The sequence below is a fragment of the Fukomys damarensis genome, unplaced genomic scaffold (genome assembly GCF_012274545.1).
Source record: "Fukomys damarensis isolate Sample0158 unplaced genomic scaffold, DMR_v1.0_HiC HiC_scaffold_14, whole genome shotgun sequence".
In the NCBI taxonomy this organism is placed as follows: domain Eukaryota; kingdom Metazoa; phylum Chordata; class Mammalia; order Rodentia; family Bathyergidae; genus Fukomys; species Fukomys damarensis.
The window spans coordinates 4,877,937-4,902,743 of record NW_022900926.1 but is presented as its reverse complement, the minus strand read 5'-3'; the positions used below and the strand labels follow the sequence as shown (position 1 = coordinate 4,902,743).

The 24,807-nt window shown below is 39.2% G+C and overlaps 1 protein-coding gene across 1 annotated transcript in view; it reads left to right on the top strand.

The window, feature by feature from the left end:
* Nucleotides 1-24,807, top strand: part of Trdn (triadin) — a 205,633-nt gene that overhangs the window by 108,271 nt on the left and 72,555 nt on the right. The window contains exon 10 of the mRNA XM_033763212.1: nt 20,636-20,713. Coding sequence (XP_033619103.1) covers nt 20,636-20,713 — 78 coding nt within the window. The remainder of the gene's footprint in view (nt 1-20,635; nt 20,714-24,807) is intronic.

Below are 24,807 nucleotides of genomic sequence, written 5' to 3'. Positions count from 1 at the left end.
ATTTCAACTCCAGAAAATAATTCTGAGTTAAATGAAGTTAAATGACCTCATACCGATTACTGATTTTTCAGTTTCCTTCATTTATTTCATCCATATTCATCCATTATTTTGAGAGATTAAGAGATGAAAGTATATTTACACCAGTATTGCCTGTCCACAGGCCACTAGGGAGGATGTTTCATAAATGATATTTCATAAATGGACCAAAGGAAAGTTTACAGCTCCTATCCTTGTCACCGGGGCAGCACATACACTGGAATGACAAAGTACCGAATATTATGTGCAGTTCCAAAAATTAAGAAGTGAAAAGCACAGATTTAATCTGGGAATTTTAATCTGGAGAAAACATGAGTGATAAGACACTGACTCTAACAATTAGCGAATAAAACAATCCCTGCCAAGTTTATTGCTCTGCCTGTTTACACTATTTATAAAACGTCTGTGTTTCCTTCTGCTGCTACTGGGGACTAGTGGAACACCTGTTATTGCTTAGATGGAGTTCATTATTAATTACTGGTAATGAGTTTTTAAAACTAGAATTGATTTTCCCTGTGGGATTCAGTAATCCCTTTGTAGGACATTGTCACACTCTCAGAAGTGGCCCAAATGTAGCTCAATTGGAGGATAAAATACTTCTAAGATATCATTAAGTTTTAGCTAACACATACTTAACTGCATTTCCAGTTTGATCTTGCTCCGGAGAGGCAAAACGTAATTGCACTACAGTCATTGTTATATAATGGCTTAATCTAATGTATTTTACCTTGCTGTATTAGAGAAGATCAATTTCAGATAAAAAATGCAATATTCAATGGTCAGTGACAATCCACATTCAATTATAGACATCACCTTAATAAGTGTAATTATAAGAATGAGATCATTTTGTTATATCTAATTAAAATTCTCTGGTACTTCCTTACTTTCCACAATAACCAAAAAATCCTGCTCCAAGGTAAGCAACTGTCTGTGAAAAGCTTCACATTAATTCCACCAAACATCTAATTATTTTTATACAACAAAAGCTTTGGAAGTTACTGTGTTTAATAAAAAGAGTATTTGCTGAGTTACCTTAGCCAGCTGCTAGTGGGGAGATAAGACAAATAATTGCACAAGTAATGACAGCTGGATAAGCATGCAGTGGAGACTCAGAAACTGCACTGTGAATTTCAGTATACTAGAAATAGATATTGCTACTCACAACATGGTCCTTAGAATTATTTTAAAACATTTAAAATCATTTTATAATTTACTGGAGTCAGAATAAAGTGATAATGAAATCTTTAATGAGAATTTAAGCATAGCAAAACCAAATATTTGTTCTATATATATATAGTCCCTTGGCCTTACCAGTACTATCTATCTATCTATCTATCTATCTATCTATCTATCTATCTATCTGTCATCTATTTATATTTATCATCTATCTATCTATCTAATGTAATAGCCGAAGTTTTGAAATCTCTCATGGCAAGTATTTTGTTGAAAAGAAAAATGCCATCATCTTTCCAAGTTAGCAAGTATTTTCATTTTTATATTTAAAAATAATTAGAATGAAAACTTCAATCCAGTTCTGTGATTTACATGTTGTATATTTTGTCCTCATACCTGCTTTTACCTTTCTTTATTATTTGTGTCCTTGAAAACCATAAATTTTAGAAAGTAGATTTCAGAGTGGAAGACTATTCCAACATGCTCTCTTAGTAAAGTGGGATGGCTCAAGTTCTTGTTACAAAATAGAGCACAGGAAAGTCTGTTTTGCTACAGAACTAACCACATTAAAATGCAATATTTTCTTTTTAACTTTTTGCATGTATCATTTGTTCATTGATTTTGGGGTCTGAGAAAATTCATTGTCATCTGAAGACTCAAGCTGAGATTTCAGTTGTAGAATCAATTTCAATTTCAGCCTAATCATTAGACTCCAGCCTGTTCCCATCTTTCTCTTTGCATTCACTTTTTTGATTCACCCAATAATTGTGCAGTATCTTCCTCTGTCAGTTTTTTGGGGCAGTTATGGATGAAAAATCAAAATCTGAGTTGAAAACTAAAAAGACAGCAAAAAAGAGGTCCCCATCTTTCATTTATGTCTTCTGTGAGTGACGATGCAGCACTTTAGCATGGACAGGGAGAAACCCTGAGAAGAGGGAGGGGTGAGAAGCTCCTTCCTTCCAGACATCATTATAATGGTTTCTTACTATTATTGATAAATAATGACAAAATAACTCCTAAGTTGACGAAAAGGAAAAGCTCAATATATAGGAAAAAATATGATCATATAGGCACCATTATATGCCTTGAATCTTTGAAATTTTTCATTGGTGCCATGAGATAATTACAAGGTAAAGTGGATTTTGTTCCATTGTAAAAGTAAGTAAATTGATTTTGTTCCTTACAAGACATATAAGGTGAAAATAGCAAGTCAAGAAGTACTAGTCTGCAATGGTTAAAATAGGAGCAAAAATAATTAATAAATCCTTGATAAAACCAGTGGACCTCGATTGCATACTGAGAACTAAAGGGGAGAGTGTGAACATGGAAGATCATACAAGCTAGGTTTACTTATCTCCATTTCTTTATAAATTTTATTTGTTAAGGTTGTTTAAATGATAAATGAAGTAATTTACACATATTCCCTCATTTTCTGCTTTCTCCTGTATTATAAAAGTTAACTATATACTGGCATTCTTTCTATCAGTGTCATACTTATCTATCTTTATTTCTGTCAATGGCATACTTAGGATTTATCAATGAATATCAAAGGAGATCTTACTGACTACTTAGAATTAGACAGTGATTGGGTATGTCTATGTGAAATTGAGAAAAAAAATTGAGAAAACATACGAGGTTGGAGGTTGAAGTGATATCAAGACCCAGAAACACAACATCTTGCGCTGTTCCTTTGTCATCACTAAGTGTTGAAAATTTACTCTCTGCTCGATTTTTGAAATATCCTGTGTAATAGGGATACAGCTCTGACAAGTGCATATTATCGTACTCACATCATAGATGAAATAATTGAGGTGCAAAAAGTTGAAGTGATTTGTCCTGACCTCACATGGTGACAGCCAAAAGGTTCAAGCCCAGGACTGCCTTTTTCTAAATCCGTAGGATTAATTCCAGGTCTATCTTCCAGACGTACACACAGTGATTGATACTTATAGTGACTATTTGTTTAAAATTGTATGGCAAAGATCCATTGCCATGAATCCCCTTCAAATCTGACTCCTCTCTTTGTGCACTCTCATCTCATCGCCCTTGCCACCTTCTGAAGCAGTTCTGAAGTCCGCTTTCCTCGGTGTCTTCAGAAGGTATGATCGAAAAGGTGGTGAGTGCCGATGCTGAGTGCCGCATAACAAAGACAGGATCATAAAGACATTACACGTGTTCTTATCTACCTCACTCGTGTGATCAAACACTGTGATCTCCGGCTCTTATCCAAAGTCCAAGTGGCCACAAAAGGCAAATGCTTTGAATGATCAGTAGTACATCAAGGCAGCCACGGCCGTGCAACTGAGGACAATTCTGAAAAAGGCACTTTGAGAAGTGCTTCAGAAAGTGGCAAGAAACGATTCAGAGTGGGAGGGGACATTTTGAGGGACATTAATGGCAGTGTATTTTTACTGTAATTTTTAAATTTAAAAAATATTTTTCGATAGCACGTCTTGGGGAGTTGAAAGGAGTTCACTTTGGTTGGCACTCGGGACCTGAAAAGGAGACGTAACTGGAACTGTAGTGGAAGGATGGTTTGAAGGGAATGGAGGTTAGAAAGGGTCTGGGGAAGAAGAGCAAAAGCATGGGCTTAGAAGACTGGCTAGAAAGAAAATGACGATTTTTAGGGATATAATAGAGGTAAAATCATGGAGTTACACACACCCGAAAGAAGAAAGTAAAGATTCCTTGGAGTTTGTTGGACTGAAAAACCAAAAGAATGCCACGCATCAGAAGAGTTGTATCAGAGCGAAGTCAGAACTGGGAAGAGTGGAGAGGGCTGCGGAGGGAGGAGATGCTGGACTCCCTGCCTGTCCTCGGAGGCTCCGATGGGAGTGAGATGCTCGAGGGGCTGGACTCTGAGGGATTCCGACCCCAACTTCACTGTGTAGCACCTGCTCAGCACGGTATTGTCAGGTACTTTGTCTCACTTCGTTCTCATGTCAAACTTGCTGTCAGAAGTTAGTTAACCAAGTGGGGAAGTTTGACGAGAAGTCAGAGGTAGAGATGGAGCGGCCAGCCGGGTAAGGACAGGAAGTCCAAACATTGCCGTCTAGAACTTCTGCATGGTCACGGACGATGGACAAGGTTTGAGTGTAGGAGTCAGATTACAAACTACAGGCTCCAAGGGGTGCAAGCTTCAGGTGAGTGGCATGGGCGATCCCTGCTGTCAGGGGAGGTGGTGTGGCTCCGCAGAACTTGAGTGATAAAAATATTTGCCTGACTGCCTTGGAATACAGAGGACTCACTTTGCTTGCTCAGGAGTGTGAGAGAAAGTGAATGGGTCATAGAAGTGGATGTAATTTGATGTGTTTATAAGTCAGTAAGGATGTCAGATGCAGAGCTAGAGAACTAAGACTGGGAAATATCAGGAAATGAGAAGGGATTTTTTTTTTTTTTTTTGGTACCAGGGGTCAACTCAGGACCTCGCAGTTGCCTGGTAGGCACTGTGCCACTGAGGTAAATCCCCAGCCCAGACGTGATCCATTTTTGATGATAGATAACAGGACAATTGGTCAATCAGAGCTAAGTGATATTTGGCATGGAAGACAATCAGTGGAAGATATAAGTTGGACAATGATGGCAAAGGTGACCAGCCCTTCTGCTCATGGAACTGGCAGTGGGAGAAGAATTTCGGACTATGGCTGATGCTGATTCTTCTAACATATAACTTTGAAGAGAGGAAGGAAAAACTTTAGGAAAGCATTATTCATGGATAAGTGACTTCAGAAATTAATCATGTAACCACAAATACCACCAACTGCCTTCTGAGTTTAAGGGTAGAAACTTCATTAAGGTCTCCTCTTACATAAGAACCAGCATATGAGGAAAACCCTGTGAAAAACAGAATAGTAAGGAAAGCACTAGAACGCTGCCTATCGTCCATAACCTAACAGAAGTAACACCTTCTTTCCTTCTGGGGCTGGGTTTATTGTTACTTGGTTTTCACTCACTTTCATTCTTCAGAGACAACTGTCCAGGGAAGAAGACGTAGAGGAGTCAGGGTAGACTGCCCAGACGCAGTGCACGGGCTCCAGCCTAGGCCCTGCCACTTGCTTGGGATATGGCTTTGTTGCTCTGTTTGTTGCTCGATGCCGTTAAGCCTCTGCCTCTCCTCTGAAACATTAGGCTGCTAGTGGGCTTCTTGGAACCAGTGAGGCAAATATTCAACCTGCAATTCCAGTCAAGGCTCTCTGAGCTTTGGGTCTGCTTTCGGATCAAAGTCAATCTGCAGATTGTGGCAAGTAGAAGTGTAAGGGTGAGGAAACACTTTTCATTAGAGCCATGTAAACAAATTCTGTCCTGTTTGACTCTTACCTCTCCCAGCCCTGGGTACTTTCTTTATATAGTATGGGTAATGATGTCATTCATAACAATACTGTGGCTCATGTGAAAATATTCCATAGTACATGTACTATATACAAAAATTTGGTTTAAGTTTCTGCTGAGTTCTGGGAACTATGTTAGATTCTGCATATACAGCAGAAAAAAAATATTCGTACAATAAACAAGATACGCACACCTTCATGCTTACCATCATGAGCTCCAAACTGAATTTAGGTACAGCTTATTGCCAGCCATAAGGCACACAGAGTACACTCAGAAAAAGAAATGATGATTTTTGGCATTGTTATGATTATTAAAGTGAAGGAAACAAACCCTGATTAATAGCTGCAGTTACAGTCGTGCTTATACTGTTTCATAAGCCTATGCAACTGGCCCTATGGAGGATAATAAGAAATTGAACTTGGTAATTAGATTTGGTTTACATAATCTTGAAAGGTGATATTTTTGATGCAGAACATCATGCCAAGTACCTCAAATAATTCTGGTATTAATTCTTTGGATTTGAAGGGACAAGGAGAATGAAACAAATATATGTCAATATAATCAAAGTGATCAGCTAAATAATAATTTTTGTAATATAATGAATGCATTGAGTAGTACAATAAAACCCGATTTTCTTTTTTATGTATGCATTTTACTTAACATGTAAAATTACACATTTTTGGTATACCATGTGATATTTCAGTACATGTCTACATTGTTTAACACTCAAATTAGGATATGCACTGTAGGTCCTCAAACTATATGAATTCTTTGTGGTAAGAACATTTAAAATCTTTTTTTCTAGTTTTTGACATATACATGACATTATCATTATAATTATTCTACTCAATAGAACATCAGAATTTATTTATCCTGCCTAATTGTAACTTACTACACTAACGATGGAGTTTTTAAAATGTGGGGAATGTGCATGATGAAAGAAACACTATTCACATTTACATTTTTACAGGTAAGAAATGTTTGTGGTCTCCAATGAAAGTGAATTCTTACTGACTCTACCACTGCTCTATAGTGGTAAAAGAGAAAATTTAAATATACCTCCAAAAGAACCTGAGGCATTCTGAAAAGTTTAGACATACAGTTTTCATCTAAAAGTGAACTCTTTCAGAAGGCATCTTTGGGTTCATCATGTTTGTTGCAATTCAAGCAACTTTATGTATCTTCTGAAATGCCACATGTGTTGTTTTTTAATTCAAAAGTGGAAATGTTCACCTATTTCTCAGACTCATTGTATCCTTGAGCACAGACCTTCCTATTAGTCTGCTACAAACGAAAACCCAGGATTTTGGGTTCCCCGTCACCCAGAGCGAACTATAGAAAGATTTCAGAAGCAAACAGGAGAGAAGACTGTGGAGTCAGGGGACAAGGAGAAAGGCAAAGCTGAAGTAGAAAGGCTATTTCCATAAAAGGAGTTAAATTGAGAAAAAATTCAAATGAGGAAGAGCAAGTTAACTGACTTTCCTGAACCACTTTCCTCATCTATAAAATGGAATAAACAGATACTACTTTACAGAATTGAGAAATGGCTTAAAGCATGCAGGCCCACATATATTTAAAACACTCTTTGTAGAAACATAATATGTATAAACATAATATAAACATAATACTTAGGGGACAAGGCATCTCTCAAATAGAACAAAAGTTTGATTCCTTTTTCTACTATGTCCTTTATCTTTGTGATTTAATTATCACATGTTACTATATCTCTCTCTCTAGCAAGTTTTTTCTTCTGCCTTTTGTACACCTTCAAGAAACATTTGCCTTTAAATCCTCCTTGCCTCTAACCTTGCCAGAAACATGATATAGTTGTTGAATTAAGCGCTTGATGTACAGTATTTATGTCAATGAAAAAATTTATGTTTATCCCAACACAGCCAGCCTCTTTGTTCATTCGTAGAAATAATCTTGTTATTTAGAAAGATGACAGGTTGCTAAGCATTGCAAATAGGCCTCTGTACAGATTTTACAGGAGTTGCTGGAGGTATCTCTGGAGACAGAAGCTCAGAATTAACAAAAACTCACTGGATGTATGAATCAGGAAACTGTGGGCAGCGTACAGAGGCTAAGGAGAAAGGGGAAAATGAGAGACAGCCTGTATTTAATTGTGGGTGTGCCCAGTCCCCGGGCGTGCCTCACCCCATGACAGTCACCTTCAGATTACTTGAAGCCTGTGAATCTGAGATTGTCATGTTTGTCTAAATCAATCCATTAAGCATTGCAGTCACTGTACATAGCTGGAGTGTACACAAAACCAGATCCCAGACCTTCTGAGAGGGCACTGCCCTACTGCTGTTGTCTTGTTTGGCTTCAGGACAAGGGACAAGGGCTTCAAGTGAGGCTTCTCTCCCTTCAGCACAGCGTCTATACATCTTCTTCTCTTTCTTTATTCCCAGAGGAGAAAAAAAATCTAAGCTTTCATTTTTCTCACCTCAAATTTTGTCCTCGAGCTTTCTGAAAAGGCATTGGTTTCTATGGGGATATCTTCCAGAGAAGGGACGTATCTCAAAGTGTCCTGGTGGTCCAGTCTGTCACGGTCTATGGTGTGGTCTGCTGTCAGACAAGAGAAATTCCCTTCAGGTAACCCACTGAGACTACCTCATGGCTGTTCTAAAATAGCCTGAAAAGGAACAAGTAATGGAGAGTAATTTGAACTGCTGCATGAGAAGCAAGGAAAATGGAGGCATAATCAAAGAATTAATCAAACTAATTTGGTGTTATTTGTTAATATGCCCGGTCTTGTAAAAATCTTATCTTTCCCCTTAAGTGGAAAAGTGAGAGTTTCAAAATAATTCTCAGTTTATGTTAATATATTCACCTAGTGTCATTTTAAGATTTATTTGTGTTTCCTTAGACACAGTGGGTGAAAAATAAAGGTTCATTCTAACCATTTGAGTAGAGGAATAGCTCTGATGGCTTTTCTGACGTGGTCCGTGTTTACAGTCTGGAAATGGTAAAGGAAACCCAGAAGTGTTTTGAGGTGACTACTTTTAGAGTAGGCTTATTGAGTAAACAAATATTCTTGTTCCACAGCCTTTTCTTGTATAGGATCTTTCTGTCTCTAGATGATAATTGCAATGAATTTTGGCAGGATATCCGTAGTGTTACTGGATGTAGACTCTAACCAGTTAGTATCTGTGGGTAACTCTGGAACTTGTATTCTAGCCTAATACATTTTATAAAAATAATGAGAATCCATGTGGTAGTAAATGATTACCTTGTATTTGCAAGCAATTTATTTCACCTGGTGCAACCTTCTCACCTTGCAGGTTGACGTGCTCACAGTCACCCTGGGATCAGCCTCCCAGCGGCCACTGTCACTGGATCTGTAGATCCAGTACGTGCTCAATGCTAGCGATCACAGCAGGAGGTTCATAGCAGAAGGGTAACAAATGATTCAATCAACATCCTGACAAAACGACGAGTTGTGAAGCGATGGGAAGGGAGCTACCCGTTCAGCACTAAATCATATGTTGCAGATTCTACTCACTGTAAAAGCCAAGAGAGAGGAGGGCAGAGCAGCTAGGACCGCTTCACCTGGCTGTATTCTATCAGTGACAGAGATTCTCAGCTTCACTGTGATTGCTGCTAACTGCGAACGGTAGCTCAGTGCTTATTCTCCTTTGGGTGGTTAGATTTTTACCCAGAGCGAAAGGATAGGTTTAAAACTGGATTGCTCTTAAAACTATTAATACCAAGTGAGAAATCAGTACAGGGAAAAGCTGAACAAAACATGTGGTATTTACCACTATGTTGTCTTTCGTATTAGAACCCATTTTGCTTTAGCTTTTGCCCTTTGCCACTTACACTTAGCGTTTATGGTCTGGCTCAGAAATCTGCACTACTCTCTCTTATCCAGTGTTTGTTTTGTGATTGATTTGCTGGTTTCCTGAGGGAAGAAGCGTCACCTATAAAAGACTTTTTATTGCTATTTCCCGGTATTTACATAATAGGTACTTGCTTAGTAGAAAAGACTGCTCCTAACATTGGAAATCTTATAAATTGAATGAAAGGAGACAAGAAAAACAATACCACTATGCCACAGCGAAACACCCTGTAAGAAACAAACTACTGATTTAATATTCTCTCCTATGGCGGCTGCATAAGGTAGAGACCTTTTCTACTTTCTATAATTCATGACATGTTTGTGTTGATAATGATTTCCTCCCAGAGTGATAGGATTTTTGGGTAATTTTAAACAGTCTCTTGGCAGACAGTGAATGGACAGTGTGCATTGTTTAATTGACAAAGTAGTAACAATTACAAATTACACAATTAAAAACAGAAAGAGACTGCCTGACTTGCAAAGAGGTCATTCACCTAAGGCTATGTTTGTGAGTTTAATTGTAAGGTGAAGCCTATTAAATTACTAAATATTCCCCTTTTATTCTTTATCTGTGAGATAGTTTAATATCTGCAACTGAAAAGGTTTAAAGTTTTTATTATTTGTTAAAGTTTTTATTATTTGTTAAAGTATACTAGAAAATTATCCGCTAACCTGAAGCTTCAAGATATTCCTCATCCTTGAGGTAAACTCTAACCCTCGGAGGTCCCTTTGCAATTGGCTTGTTGACTCTGCTTTAGCCCCTCCAGTGTCCTTGACTTGCTTGTAAGTGTAGATTATTTGGATGTGTCTGTGTCCCAGACAGAATTCTTCTGCAGGTGAAGACGAAAAACAGGGTGGATTTGCAACTCTTCCCATCCTCCTGTCAAGTCCCTGGTGGTACGGAAGTAGCTTAAAGTAGTAATTAAAAATGAGAAATTAATTTTATTTTCTAAGAATGAGATTCTTTCATAAAGAGAAGCAACCCTGTTTTTCAAATGTGATGTCATTGTTTAAAAAATTATCCCTTTGCCTTTGAAGATGATGAGAAAGGAAATTTACAGAGAGCTTTGCTTTGCACAGTGAAACTACAGATGAGGGGAAGCTTGGAGAGTCCTCTGGGCCTTCATTGGCTGCTGTCCTTTCTGGGCTTTGAGCACTGACCAAGGTGAGGACAGGAGGGCGGAGTTAGGAAGGTCTAAGCGCACATGTTTGGCCAGGCACTGTGCAGAGCTCAGCATGGACCGGTGCAATCTGTACTCATAAAGCTATGCTAGGGGCTGATAACTCCGCCAGAGAGATTAATTGAACTTAGGGAAAATTCTAGAATGTGCTCACAGGGCTACATGTTTCCAGAACTTACAGAAAATGATAAGTATGCTTTTAGCAGGGGGTCAATGCCCTTTAGATTTTTTTCCCCTTGGTCTTTCTTCACTAAGTTTCCAAAGTGGAATACTTTAAAACAGATGCATAATCTTTATATATAATATATTTTTATATATTATATATTATAATCTCCTATAATTTAAATTTGGCATCACACATAAATCTCACCATCATAGTTGCCAAAGGAAGCCATTAGTTTGTTGTTAATTTAGAGCTGCCTCTGTCAAAGTCATGTGGTACAGAAACTGCAAGCAGCTGGGTGTGGTGGTGCACACCTGTAATCCCAGCACTCGGGAGGCTGAGGCAGGAGAATCACTGTGAGTTTGAGACCAGCCTGGGCTACATAGTGAGTTCCAGGTCAGTCTCAAATACATAGTGAGACCCTGTCTCAAAAAAACCAAAATAAATAAAGAAAAGAAAAGAAAAGAAACTGCAAGCAGAGAGGACAATTCCACAGCCAAAAGTGCAAAGGACTTATCTTCAGAATTGTTGAAGGAGTCTTGAGGTTAGTTTGCTTTTAATTTCTCTGGGTTTCCATGACGCTAACCATGGACCTGATAAAGTATCACCCAGCCCCATGGTTAGATGTTGAAACATTTTTCTTATTGGCTAGAGTGACAACGCATGGTGATGAATGAGAACATTGAGGGATTTAATCTGTAAGGTTGTTGGTGGGTCTTGAAGTTATTGAAAAGGAAAACAACAAATTCTAGTAGTTTAAGAGTTGATTTAGCAATCAACAGTACCTGCTGCTCTCTGTCAACAGTTTCTCGTGGATCTTGAAGTCAAGCAACCAGAAAAGATAAGAGACAGAAGGAGCTATTGTTTACTCTCTATGTTTTTGACAGTTTACAAAAATGTCAAGCCACCAACTTTGTAAAAGTGAATTTGTTCTTCTACTTGTAAGTGCTTGAATACATTTTGTAACTAGAATAACTTTGCCTCCAGGAGCCATTATTTCTCTTATTTATTCATCTTCCATCACTGTTCACATTCCCAATGATCAATAATTAGGCTCAAGTTGATTTCTAGTTTTTGAGTAAATCACTGGTATGTTTGGTTTTGAAGAAGGAATGCTCCATATACAACCCGAACAAACTGTTACCCCTTGGCCCAAGAGGCATCATGCATCAAATGAACCTATATTCCAGAATGCCCACTTACGATTACTTGGTTTATAAATAACAGCCTTACTAGATAATAAACTGATAATTCCTCTATTGAAAGGAATGATCAATTATATTAAATGAATAATAGCTGATTTTTGTTTAGTCAATCAATATATTCACACATGGTAGGGGGAAGTGAAACCTGAGATTTTAGCTCAACATTTTATTATTTCATGGTTTCCCTAGAAATCTTGCATTTCTAAATCAATGCAGTTATGTAATTTAAAAATTTGAAAAAGTTTTACCCTACAAGACTTTTATCATACAATATCTCAGAAAATGGGCTAATAAAACAATACAGCAATGTGGCATTTACATAATACAATAATAAAATATTGGTCAGCAATTAATTTAAACACTTTAGCATTTTTCTAAATTTCATATTACATTTTCTTTATTTCCTGTCCCTTTTTTGCTATTTATAAAATAAAACAAGCATACTACCACATGCTGCCTTATAAACAGCACTGCACTAGGAATCTGCACACTTAGGGCTCCGTTTTACGTTAGTTGGGTGAACTGAAAGTCACCTAAGGTCTTTGGGTGTGTGTTCTTGGTGAATGTTGTGGCCTCTTCATATATAAAAACACTGTTCTGGTTACATTTTAGAAGCAGAATTTTTAGGCTGAGACATATTTCAGTGGGTAATTCCCTTAGCCTTGCTACTCAGGGAAGTTTTAAGTATGTATCTCCCAAGAGTCTTATCTCAAGTGAATTGCTTAATGAAATAGTGTTCTTCATTTTGAGCCTCCCACCAAAGTTGCTGGAACTCCAGGTGTGCTGTCACATCCAGGCTTTATTATTATTCATTTAACTGAACTGCAGCCAGTCTAATTTGCCTCATTAATCTCCTTCCCTTCCATCTCTGTAGTAAAAGAAAAACACAGTCCACATTTACCTGTTTATCTGCATCCTTTTCTCTTCCCTGCTCCAATCCTATGCTGTGGGGTTGAAAAAGGAATTGTTTCTGGATAAGTAGAAAAACTCTTTCAGAAACATGGAGACATAATAATCCTGAAAGATTTTTACACATCCCAACTGAGAGTCCAACTGGACACCAGCAGCATGGAATTAGGTCTTTAAATTTTGTGTCAGTTCAATGTCTGAGGTTAAAGAGAACGGGACCACCAACAAAAACAGGAGGTGATTTTATTCAATAGTCATGAACCATTTATAGTAACAGCTAAAATGAATGTCATTTATTTTGACTCACAAAAATAAAATGAAGTGAAAAATACCTTTAATCTCATATTGGGTTTAGTCTCAATATATGATTTTGTTTTAGCTATTTATATTTCTAGAAACCATTTTTAACCATCTAAAAACTTAAGGTATTATAATAGCTGATGTAAAGTCTGGTTTACAGCCTGGAACTCTATGATCTCATGCTTCTATGCACCTACTTTAGTACATCTGAACATCAGGCATTCTGTCACAAACAAGGTACAAAAATCAATGAAACAATGATATAATCTCGAATCAATCTTACTTCCTTTCTCACCCACACCATGGAAAATTATTTCTACTTCATAAATTGAACATGAAGAAGAAAAAATACTAATATTATCTTTATCATTTTTAATCAAAAGAATGCATGAAATATGTATTTGGCTACTCTTCCTTGCTTTCCATCAAAGTGAATATGCAAATGTATATTAACACATGAAAATATTAGAGAAGATTTTTATCAAGATGCAAAGAAATCATCCTACTAGAATCATCTTGGCCCAGAGGATGCTCTTTGATCTAAGAAGTTGAAACTCTTGGTGTTTTAAATACCTTATAGTAGGGTCATGTGTCCAATTTATGTTAAATAATCCATTTGCTTAAAACTTTCTTAGAACTATGAAAAAATCTTGATAATTAAGTCCTGTGAGATATAATATTGGAAAAATCCAGTATAGTAACCACTGATTCATCTTCGGTGCCCTTCTGTGTAAGCAAAACTGAAAGCTGTTCAAGGTAGGTGACAGTTAATGACTAAACAATTAGTTGATTGGCAACAAGTAGCTGGGTGAATGGGAAAATCCACCACCTTTATTGTGGTATTGTTTTTATCTCTTCCCTGATGCTCAAGTGAAATCATGAAAGATATCCTTTATTCATTTTCCTCCCTTGCCACATTCAATTCACTAAGATGTTCACTAGGTCTACTTTAGTGTGCCCTGTGGATCCACCCACTCTGCTACTATCTGATTTTCATCAATCATCTACTCAAAAGCACTACCCATAACTCTGAAAGGATGCCTTATAAATCTTCACTGGTGCTTATTTCCATTTGGTATATTTAGGTGCTATTTTTGGTCTCTGGTCACTCTCCACTTTCCATCCCGTGAATTAGGAGATCTTGTTTGCATCACTTACTGCTGTACCCCACTGTCCTTGAACAGTTTCTGACATTAGGCAGGTCCCTGATGTATATTTGTTGCATGAATGAATGAATTCCTACCACAACGCCACCCCCAAGATGGCATTGCCTCTCACCAGAGTTATTTCAGTAGCCTCCTCCTTGTCTGCTACCTCTCCTATCTTTTTTCTGAAAACATTATTTTAGTTCACAGAGAAGCTGGTGATCTTTAAAAATCTATCATGCTAAAACTTCTCAAAAGCATGTTCTCGCCTTCAAAAAAAAAAAAAAACAGACTTGCAACATCATAGAATGCTTTATGTAAGTTTCTTTAATTCTGCAAAAACTTTGCAGTTGGTCCCTGCCGTGATGTGGCCTTGGTCTTCCTTCACTGTTTAACCTAGAATACTCTTTCGATCAGCCATACTCTGGCTCAGTGCCCTAGCTCCATGGCTCTGTATTTGTGAGATCTGAAATATTGTCTTGCTTGTTAGTCATCAATATTGCTTTATCATTCATATACACTGCAGGACAAGGGTGCTCATCTCCGTTGCTGCTTCTCAGTAAATTCATCTGTATCATTATCTCCAAAATCACTTGAAAAAATCCAGCTGGTACAGATATTATAATTTTCATTTTACCTTGAAACAACTGAGACCTAATTTAAGTGATGGTTTCCTATCTGTTTCCACCACAAGAGCAAGTCTCTTCAAGGCACTCAACAGACATGTGCTGCATGAGTGAATGAAGATATCTTCTGCCATACACCTTGTCCAGGGGGGCGCCAATCTCTCCCGCGGGTTCAGACCTCACCTAGGCATGTCTGGTGCACCACATCCATTACTGTGCCTACACTGCAAGCCTGGTGTGTGCCAGACGATGATGACTGAGGAAAGATTCCATGAGAAACAGGCATCTGCGGCAGACACCTGAGGTCCTAAGCCCTATACAATTTCTCATGTTCAGAGCAAGATAGTATCATATTCGGATTAATATCATAAACATTAAAAATGCATCTCTAACACTGAAGACAAATCTTTTAAATTTTGCCAATAACTGAAAGAGGTAATTGTCAGTTTTTGAAAACAGAGGTTGATCAAAAAATTTCTGAGATTTCACTGTTCTGGAACTGGTGAAGTTGTTGTGATATCTTATTGCTTCCTTCCAGTTTTATACTCCTTGTTTTCCCATGAAATCCATCTCTCTGTGTCTGTGTCCTTTTTGATCTGTCTTGCATTTCTCCCCCACCTCACTTTTCTATCCAAGTCGCATCTTTCATTCTGCTGCCAGTCTCTTTGCAGCTGTAAGAACCTGTAAGAACCGGATGCTGAGCAGGCCCCTGGGGTGTAGAATAGGGCACACAGTAGCATAATGTGTGATGCAGCACACACACATGTGAAATGTGCCAATGCCTACTTGTGAAGTAGAACCCCTCCGCCTGCACCTCACATGGACTCCGAACTTCTTCAGAGGATTACCAGTCGGAGAGATATCTGTTTAATCACAAATTCGCAAATCTGGAATTATCTTATTGACTGAATTTCTGTGTCTTTTTAGTAGATGAGGTGGTAAAGTGAGGAGTGGTTGGCACTCCGTACCCTTATGGTCTTCTACTTCGGTGCTAAGTGTTAAGGGTACCAGACCAGGCAGGAGATAGAGATAATCAGAAAGAAAACTTAAAGGTCAAGATATACCTAATGATAAATGGCTCTTGCATAATCACATTCAGCCTAAAATATAAGCCATTTTAAATTTATTTAAAGAACAACTTTTAATTTTATGATTTTTACAATTCCAAACTTCAAAAATATTATTCCAGACAATTATTTTTCAACTAGAAATATTGCCTAGGAATAAATAATGCTGCTTTGATAAACTTGACTGTATTTTCTTACTAAATTCACATCTTTCCACTTTACTTTGTCATAGATTTACCTCCTATGAACTTGGGGATAAGAACAATTTACCTTCTATGAACAATTTAGGATAAGAACTTGTAAAGATTTTGCACCTTGCGGTTTTTAAAGGTGGAGGTGAATTTTGACTGGATGATCACTTACTGGGGCTCCTCCCAGGATCTCTGCCCTCTTGCTGTTTGCATGATGGGGTTTTCCAAAGGCTTGCAGTGCTTGAGGAGACTTTTCCCCAACCTCCAGCCAGATGCAATGAAAGCCTATGAAACAGAGTCTGTATCCATTTCAAGAAAAAATATCCTCAACATTTGTCAAAGATGAAGGGGGAAGGCTGTAGGGATGGTTTTCAACTCAGGAATCTCATCCATACAGGAGCGACACAGAGTCAACCTTGGGGAGTCACTTATTTCTGCCTTCATACGTTCTGAATTCAGCTCATCACCTTCTACTAGAGTCTCTGAGCAATCTCATTCATCATTTTAGCGAAGGAAACGTGAGTCACTTGAATTATTAGAATGAAGGCATGCTGTACACTGTCCCCTGATGAATTTGAATAAAACAAACACAACCAAATTGACTTGTGTGAGAAAACTCAAAGTAATGAAATATTGCCAGCTTACAAACATGCCATTCAGGTATTATGGAAATAACCTAACCAAAATCGCTCAAGAAACAAAATTAAAACCAACTCACTATACTTGAGTGTCACAGGATTTTCAGGTAATAGCTTGTAAAATGAAGGGTACTTTTACAATGCTGATGTAAGTTTCAGCAACCTAAACCTTGTCTTGGGAGAGTAACAATTCTCAGTAATTCCAAAGGAATATGCTTCTAATAAAATTATAAGCCTCTTTCCTGTAGATGAATTCTGCTGTTTCTGTTGCATTCAATTTTATCTTTGTTTTTGTTTTCTTACTTCAAAAGACAGCTTCAAATCCTCTTGTGTGATTAGGTGGGATTTAAATTGTAAATACATCATGAGGGAAAATAATTAATATTTTGAGCATCTTCTCTGCATTGGGCACCTCATCACTTAAGCCTCAGAACACTGCTTAGAACTGTCCTTGTTTTGTGAAGTCCCTGGCTGAGGCTTGGAGACATCATGAGACTCAAGATTGCAGAGCTTGTAGTGAAACCCTCACCATGCATGTCCATGCATTTGACTCCTAAGGCTGGGTTCACCTTGCTTTCACTGGAAGCATTGCATTTCATATTGCATAATTCAGTAAGCAGTGTTGCATCCTATGTGTAGCATCTTTGTTCCCATAGCAAAATGGCCTCTGATGTCAGTAGGGTTCTCTGACATTATCTGAACATAGAAGAAGACTTTCTGTAGGTCTGCCCTGAAGTGACGAGACATGTTTAAGCATGACCTGTCCAACTTGCTTTGGTGCCTTCTAATAGAGCAAAAGCTTGTCCGGAGTTGATCATGCCCACACCGGTGCGAGCTCTCTTGGTCTCTGTGCAGCAGGAAGCCATCGTGTTCCCCCTCTTTTTATCTCTTGGTGCTGCTTCTCATTCTAGGGAGCAGAAGAACCTTGATTTTCACTGCATAGAACTTCCGGCCTGAGCAAGGTGCTGCAGTCTGCGTGGCAGATGCGTGCATCATGGTTCTGCCTGTTTCGGAATCTGGCCTTTTTGCATCAGACACCCTCTCCTGGGAATCCTCCTCCCTGGCCACGCATCATGGTTCTGCCTGTTTCGCCTGTTTCGGAATCTGGCCTTTTTGCATCAGACACCCTCTCCTGGGAATCCTCCTCCCTGGCCCCGCTTCTTAACCTGCAAAACTCCTTTCGGCTTTCTTGTTTTTGTTGGTTTGTTTGTAAAATTTAGGATTGAACTCAGAGACTTTTCACTAAGCTACATGGCCAGATTCCACTCGCCTTTTGAATCTTGATACAAGATTTCTCTCAGTTGCTAAGTAACCCATAATCTAGACCAGGCTCGAATTGGCAATCCTCCTGTCTCAGCTTCCCAGCGTGCTGGTTCACAGACAGGCATGACCAAGATGTCCTGCTTCTTTGGGTTCTTAATCTCCTCCAGGAATTTCTCTACAATATTCATCTTTCATAGATTCCTTTCTGGCATCACACTGTACTATGACCATCTAAGTTTCTGAGTCTCTGATATAGTGGGAACTTCCTGAAAGCAGGGTTGGGCTGAAAATACAAGATGTGAAATCACTACAAATCCTTATCCTAATTTGTCCTTGTAAGTTCACACAAGGCATTTGTGAATCTATCACAAAAAGCGAAGTGGGAAGATGTGACTTTAGTCAGAAAATATAGTCAAGTTTATTAAAGCAGCGGTATTCTTTATATATCACCACAAATTGTATATTAATAACTTCATGGTTCAGGGCCAACACATAAATTCTCAATAAGGCTTTGCTTAAGATAATTACTTTATAATCCCTTCAGGCAATTTTAAAAATATTTCATAATGAAAATTATGCCTAATCCATAGGAACTCCTCTGTGTTTTGCAAGGAATTTTGGAAGAGCTCATCAAGGGTATACTAGATTACGGTTACACAACTTCTATTGCTGAGTGAGTAGGTGATAGCGGACAAATCAGCGCATTTAGCGGGTACCAGTATACCTGAAGACATTTTTGAAAGCCTTGGTGTTTAGAAACAATAGATTTATATTTGTGACCTCTTGTATTTAAAGACTGCATCATTTGATTTGCTCTTTCTTAAAGTCGATTCTCTCTAGATTTTAAAAACTACAAAGTACTGCTTACAAAACGTGACAGTCAGGTTCATTCTGGGGACTTGGTGTCCGTGATGTTTGGGACCCTTTCCCTCTCCTGCCCCGACTCCTTCCCCATCTCCAAAACGTCCGCTTTAGAAATGTTTCCCAACATCTCTTGAGCAAGGCAGAGGCACAGACCTTTGCAGCGCTGTATCCCTTTGGCCAGCGAGGAGGTGGACACGGGGGATGACGCCTCCCTCTCCGTCCTCTCTGTCATGATCCCGGTAGCCACAGGCCCTGAGAGAGGAGCAGGGCTGGAGCCTCCCCGCAGATCCAGCTCCACTTCCGAGCCACTGAACGGCCTGGTCCTGGTCCTCTGAGAACTCCAGCTGCACCGAGGAATCTTGCAAAGGTTCAGTGGTTCAGTGCCCAGGAGCTGCTGGGGTCACTCGCGTACTCCAAGCACTTAGAGGTGCTCCTTAGGGAAGGCCAGACACAGCAGGCTTCTCGGGGTGTCCCGGCCTTCCCTGTCTGCCTTTTCAGGTGAGGCAAAGGACGTCTGTGATGTTCGTGCCCGGTCTTTGCTCTCACTAGCAAAATCAATCACAACTCGGATTTCTGTGTCTCTCAACGGCCTCTGGGATCCTTCGCCCTCTGCAGGCCTGATGGTGCTGGTGACTCACTGGGGGGGGGTGGCAACCACAAGAAAATCCTGAAAGCAGCAAAGCCTCAGCTGCTTGGCGGGAGGGCCCAGCTGGGAGAGTGGTGTGTGAGAGACACTGATTGCTCCTCTCGCTAAACCAGCATTTGGCTGCGAGAACCAGTTTTGAAGAATTTTTCAAGAATTCTAAAAAAGGCAAACTTCCAGCAAGTAGGCAGGTCTGCTGACATTTGATAATATCTAGCTGTCAGAGAGGTTTAAAAGGTACACGTGCGCACATCGATTCCCGGATTAAAAAAAACAAAAAACTAAAAACACCCAGCAGGAATTTGCAGAATGAAAATTAATGATAAAACATTTCTCAAGGATTTCATACGAGATCGCATAATGGTTCATGTTTGCAGTGAGGCCCAAATGGTACCAGTTAATTAAAGATGTCACTTGGGATAAGAAGTGCTCAGAAATGTTTCTAGGCTTCTCTTTGTCTTTCTTTCTTTCTTTCCTTCTTTCTTTCTTCAGTCAATAGTAAACCCCAGAACTCAAGGGAAGCTTTCAAGGTTCTGTAAAGCTGAATATATTTTCACTGTGGCTTATTATTTACTTAACTGCAGGTCATTTGTTTTGGCAGGAGAAAATGTACCTGTTCCCTGCCAAAAGGCCTATGAATTTTAACTTTCTTTTATTGCCTTACTACATCATTTGAGAATTTTTTGGTAAAATTTAAAAAAAAAGATGATTTTTCAGTACATTAGAGTTTTTCTAAGCATCTGTGATTTTAGTTTCCATAATTTAAAGTGCATATTGAAAATAAATTGCTCTATCTGATTGCATGCAGACTTTCCATTAATAAAGCCAGTAGATGTTTGACGTAATACGCACCTATGGAACACGACGTATTTCAGAAACAGCTCTAACAATAACTGAGTCTGGAAATGTCACCTTAAAGAGCTCAGCTGTTAACAGTTTTCTTACTGTACAGTGCTTCCTGTTTGTACTCGGGGTGATGAGTTGTGCAAGCGAGGGTCAGTGCACATTTCCGCTGTGGATGTTGAGCTTGTTCATCTGCTCTTGTGTCCCCTGCACAGGACAAAGCCCAGCCCCAGGCCCTCCGGTGCCCGTGCTGCAGGCTCCCAGACCTGTGCCTACCACACCTACTCTGGAAGGTAAGTATTTTCCTTGCCATAGATTTCCACTGTAGACAATTTAAAATGTAGAAGACAACAAAACAATAATAAAAGGTGTAAAACACAGTATCTTTTGCATAGGTTTGTTACCTGTGAAATACAATTCATTTTTTCTGAAGTTCTAACTTGCTCCTTTTTAGAAAAGGGAAAAAAATTTCCCCTTAAGATTTGATATTAGTGACATTCAGCTTCCAGAAGGATGACTGACTGGCTCACCGCCCTGGAAGTCTGTCCAAAAAATATAGGGCTGGGCCAGGGACTTAGCTCAGTAGCAAGCACAAGGCCCTGAGTTCAATCCCCGGTACCACACACACACACACACACACACACACACACACACACACAGAGAGAGAGAGAGAGAGAGAGAGAATGTAGAGAGTAACAGAATGTACCTGGGAACTTTTGCAATTTTACCTCAATTTAGTCAATTTTTTATCAGAAGCCAGGCACTGAAGTTGCCGGAGTTAAGTCCAATCTCACCTTTCACAAACATTCTAAATTTAAGAAGTTACTTACATTTGGTGTTCTGAGTTTTGTCCTCTCTAGTCGGTTATATGAGTACCACTGACCTGTGAGTGTGAGTAGATGATTTCATGCATACATATAATTCGTGCACATGTACAGTTGATAAGTGTTTGTGTACAATTACTAGCAGAGGCCACTACTGCTAAGCACTTTTTCAAAACATGTTGTTTCAAGAACTAAAAAGTAAAATGGAGTAAATGTAATAATGATAAATTTTACTAGAAATTTGACATCATTTCTTTCCATCTTATTCATTCACTCCTTCAACTGTTACTTAGATCATGTCCACGGGACCAGGTCAGACAGTCTTAGCCACTTTCTCACCACTGGAACAAAATACCCAGCATTCACAGCATAAAAGAGGAGAGGCTTATTTGGCTCCCAGTTTCCCGTGGACTTGGTCTGATGTCAGCAGAAGGGCATGGTGGGAGTGCAGTAGCTCCCGGGACAGCCAGGACGTGGGTGGGGGAAGACCAGGGACAAGAATGCCCCCTTCCAGTTGCTGGGGTGACCACCTCCTCTGACCATGCTCCACAGCCATCCTTGAACTTTGCACAGCCAGCTCAACAATGAGGGTGGCCCTCCATGATCGGTCACCTTCCAAACCCCGAAACTTTGAAAGACATTTCAGATCCAAGCCACAGTACAGACACTGTGCAAAGTATGGGAATTTAGAGATCAGTAAACATTTTCTGCAGTTCCCTGACCCAGTTCGCAATAACAAAGCCAGCATATGAACAAAGGTCCTCCCAACTCACAGTCCCTGCTAGGTCTGCGGAGAAGGTCATATTTTATTTCTAAATTATAGCAACCTGTTACAGTAGGTACACTATTTTGGTCTGGTCACTTACACAACTTGGATTAGTTATCAGTTGCAAATTTTTTAAAAAGAGCCCATGGAAATGTAAGTCAGTACAGCATTAAAAGAGAATTTTTGTCTGGTGACTTGGCAGTGTGATTTAGTGTAAAGTTCATGAGCGTCTTGCTCAACGACTCCAAAAACATTGCTTTTTGAATATTTACAGAACCGTATAGAAGTAGCCCAAGGTGTGCACCCGTTGTCTCTCATCATCTCCAATCCACAGTGCATTTCATCTACAGGTCTTTTACTTGTTTATCTGTCCGTGTGAAGGCCTTGGGTAGAGAGGGCTTCCCTGGGTCTCCACCCACACCCTGGGAATCCCTTCACCATTCACTCTCTTGGCTGCAGACCTTGCTCCTGAGTGAGAATTGTGTGAAGACAGCTTCCTCTTGATGTGTGATTTCTTAGATTCCTGATCAGCCCTGTCCTCTGAGTTGTCTTGGGTGTCACAGCATTTACTCAGACCAGGAGGCTTAAATGATGGAATATGCTTCTCATGGCTTTGGAGACTGCAAGTCCACAGTCAGGGTCCTGGCTTGGTCAGGCTTCCTGCCATGCCATGCTGCCGTCTTACTGTTCCTCACTTGGTAGAAAGCGAGGCAAGCCCAGGAGATCTTCTTAGAATAGACCTGTTCCGCAGGCCCAGGGCTCCACAGAGAACCCCTTCCACCTTCCTCAACTCCTCTTAGGCCCTGTCACCCATAGGGTCATGTGGAGCTCAGCACGTCAACATACAAATGTGTAGTGGGACACAGTTATCTTACAGGGCGTAGTAACGTGTAAATTTCATCAGTAGACCATTAAACCTGTTTAAATATCTATCTCACACAGTTAAACTTATTTGAGTACGTCTCTCTGAGCTGCAAATGACTTTTCTTTTTCATATTTGTCATTTACATTGTTAAACAGCATGTATTCTCCGTTTTGCCATCTTCTGTTTGTACTTTGAATTGACAAGATAAATTTTTAAAAGATCTTAACTATTCTCAAACTTAACAGAGTGTATACTGAAAGTAACAAAAAATCTTAGTAGTCTCACAGATGGCCACTGTTATGTGTCATTTACCTAAAGATTAAGCCAGTAGTTTACAACAGATCTAACAGTACTCAATCCGAAAAAGAGAGGGAAATGTACGAGTCATGGTCCTTTTGACGTTTGGGCTTTAATAGCTCAAGTGACTGGAGATAATTTGACATAAAATTGCCAAGTGACTATCTCCCTACCCACATGCTCACAGGATGAGGGGGAGCAGTAAATAATGTCCTGTAACTGTAACTTTCATTGGATCCTAGCGAGATGAACATAAATCATGGAGTTCAGAGTCTCCAACTTGAGGCAGACTTTGATAGTCAGGGTATTCAAATATCTGCCTCCACTTTATCTCAGAGCACACAGAGGTTCACAAACCACCAAACAGCAAATGTTTTGTCTGTTCATCTGTCACCTGGAAAAGGAGGTGTCATTTGTTAAGCAGGATGCTTCCGTTGTGATGTTATATTTAAAGAGTGATTTCATCTGACATTTCAACCTAGAATGCAGAGCCATGCTTAAGTGAATAGAAAGATGGCGTTTCGAGAATACCAGCCTTTTGTGAATTCTGTCTGCTTTCGGGGTGCAGAGCCAGCACCCTTGTTCTGAGGACGGGAGCTTGCAAGGAGTCCAGGTCATTGGGCAAGGCTTTGGGCAAGGCTGAAATGGGGGCTTTGTCAGGGCTGGCAGCACCGCCTCCGACTTTATTAGCATAATTGATCAGGAACTAGGACACATTTAGTGTTAATCAAGCTGATCATGCCAGTCCTCTTGATGCACTATTTTGGTCTGGAACTTCCTTGGGATTAAGTTGAAAGAAAATGGTTTTTATGTAAAACAGAGAAACCATGTTCCTGAACGAACACAAATGGAATTGTAGGAATTTAAACACATTTAAATTTTAATGTTTTTAAAATGTATGTGTTATTAAATTTGATCATAGGACTTTGAACACAATTTAGAACTTTATCAGTAGAAATCTAAAAATTTATGCACCTTGTGTGGGCAACAGAACTCTATACATCTGTAATGCTTTTGAAATTCTTCTTTGTGCTTTCATAGATGTTTAAAATTTGGTTTTCTCACCACATGCATTCTATTCTGGGAAATATCACTGTACTTCTTATGTCAGAACATTTATCAGTGCCTTGAAGTTGTATACACCTTCTTGGATTTTTACTGTTATCTCCTATAACATGCTTTGTACACGATTATAAAGTTTTCATTGTTTTGAATATTTAAACATAAAGAGACCAGCCACATATTAAACTGCTTGTTTCCTTTGACCCCTGGTATATTTTTACTGTATAGTTGCTTAGGGAAAATTGGCTATCATACCTTTAACTAGATAGTACCTAAATAATCACTTCAAGTAAGTATTTTCATCACTGTTGTCAATTTATACTGAATTCCAGAATAGCTTGAGGAGAATTAACCTAGGAATGGACCTAACCAATATAATACTAATTCTTATAATAGTTCAAACATTCTTAAATTTTGATACAGAATTAATTATCATAGCCTTTAGCTGTTCTCACCAAAGATGGAAAGCCCAGAAATTTGAAGGTCTGTGTGGTTGTAACCCATTTATTATACAAATGCAGCAGGGCTGCATGGGGTGTTTCACCCTAATCAAATAGTATTTTACAAGAGCTG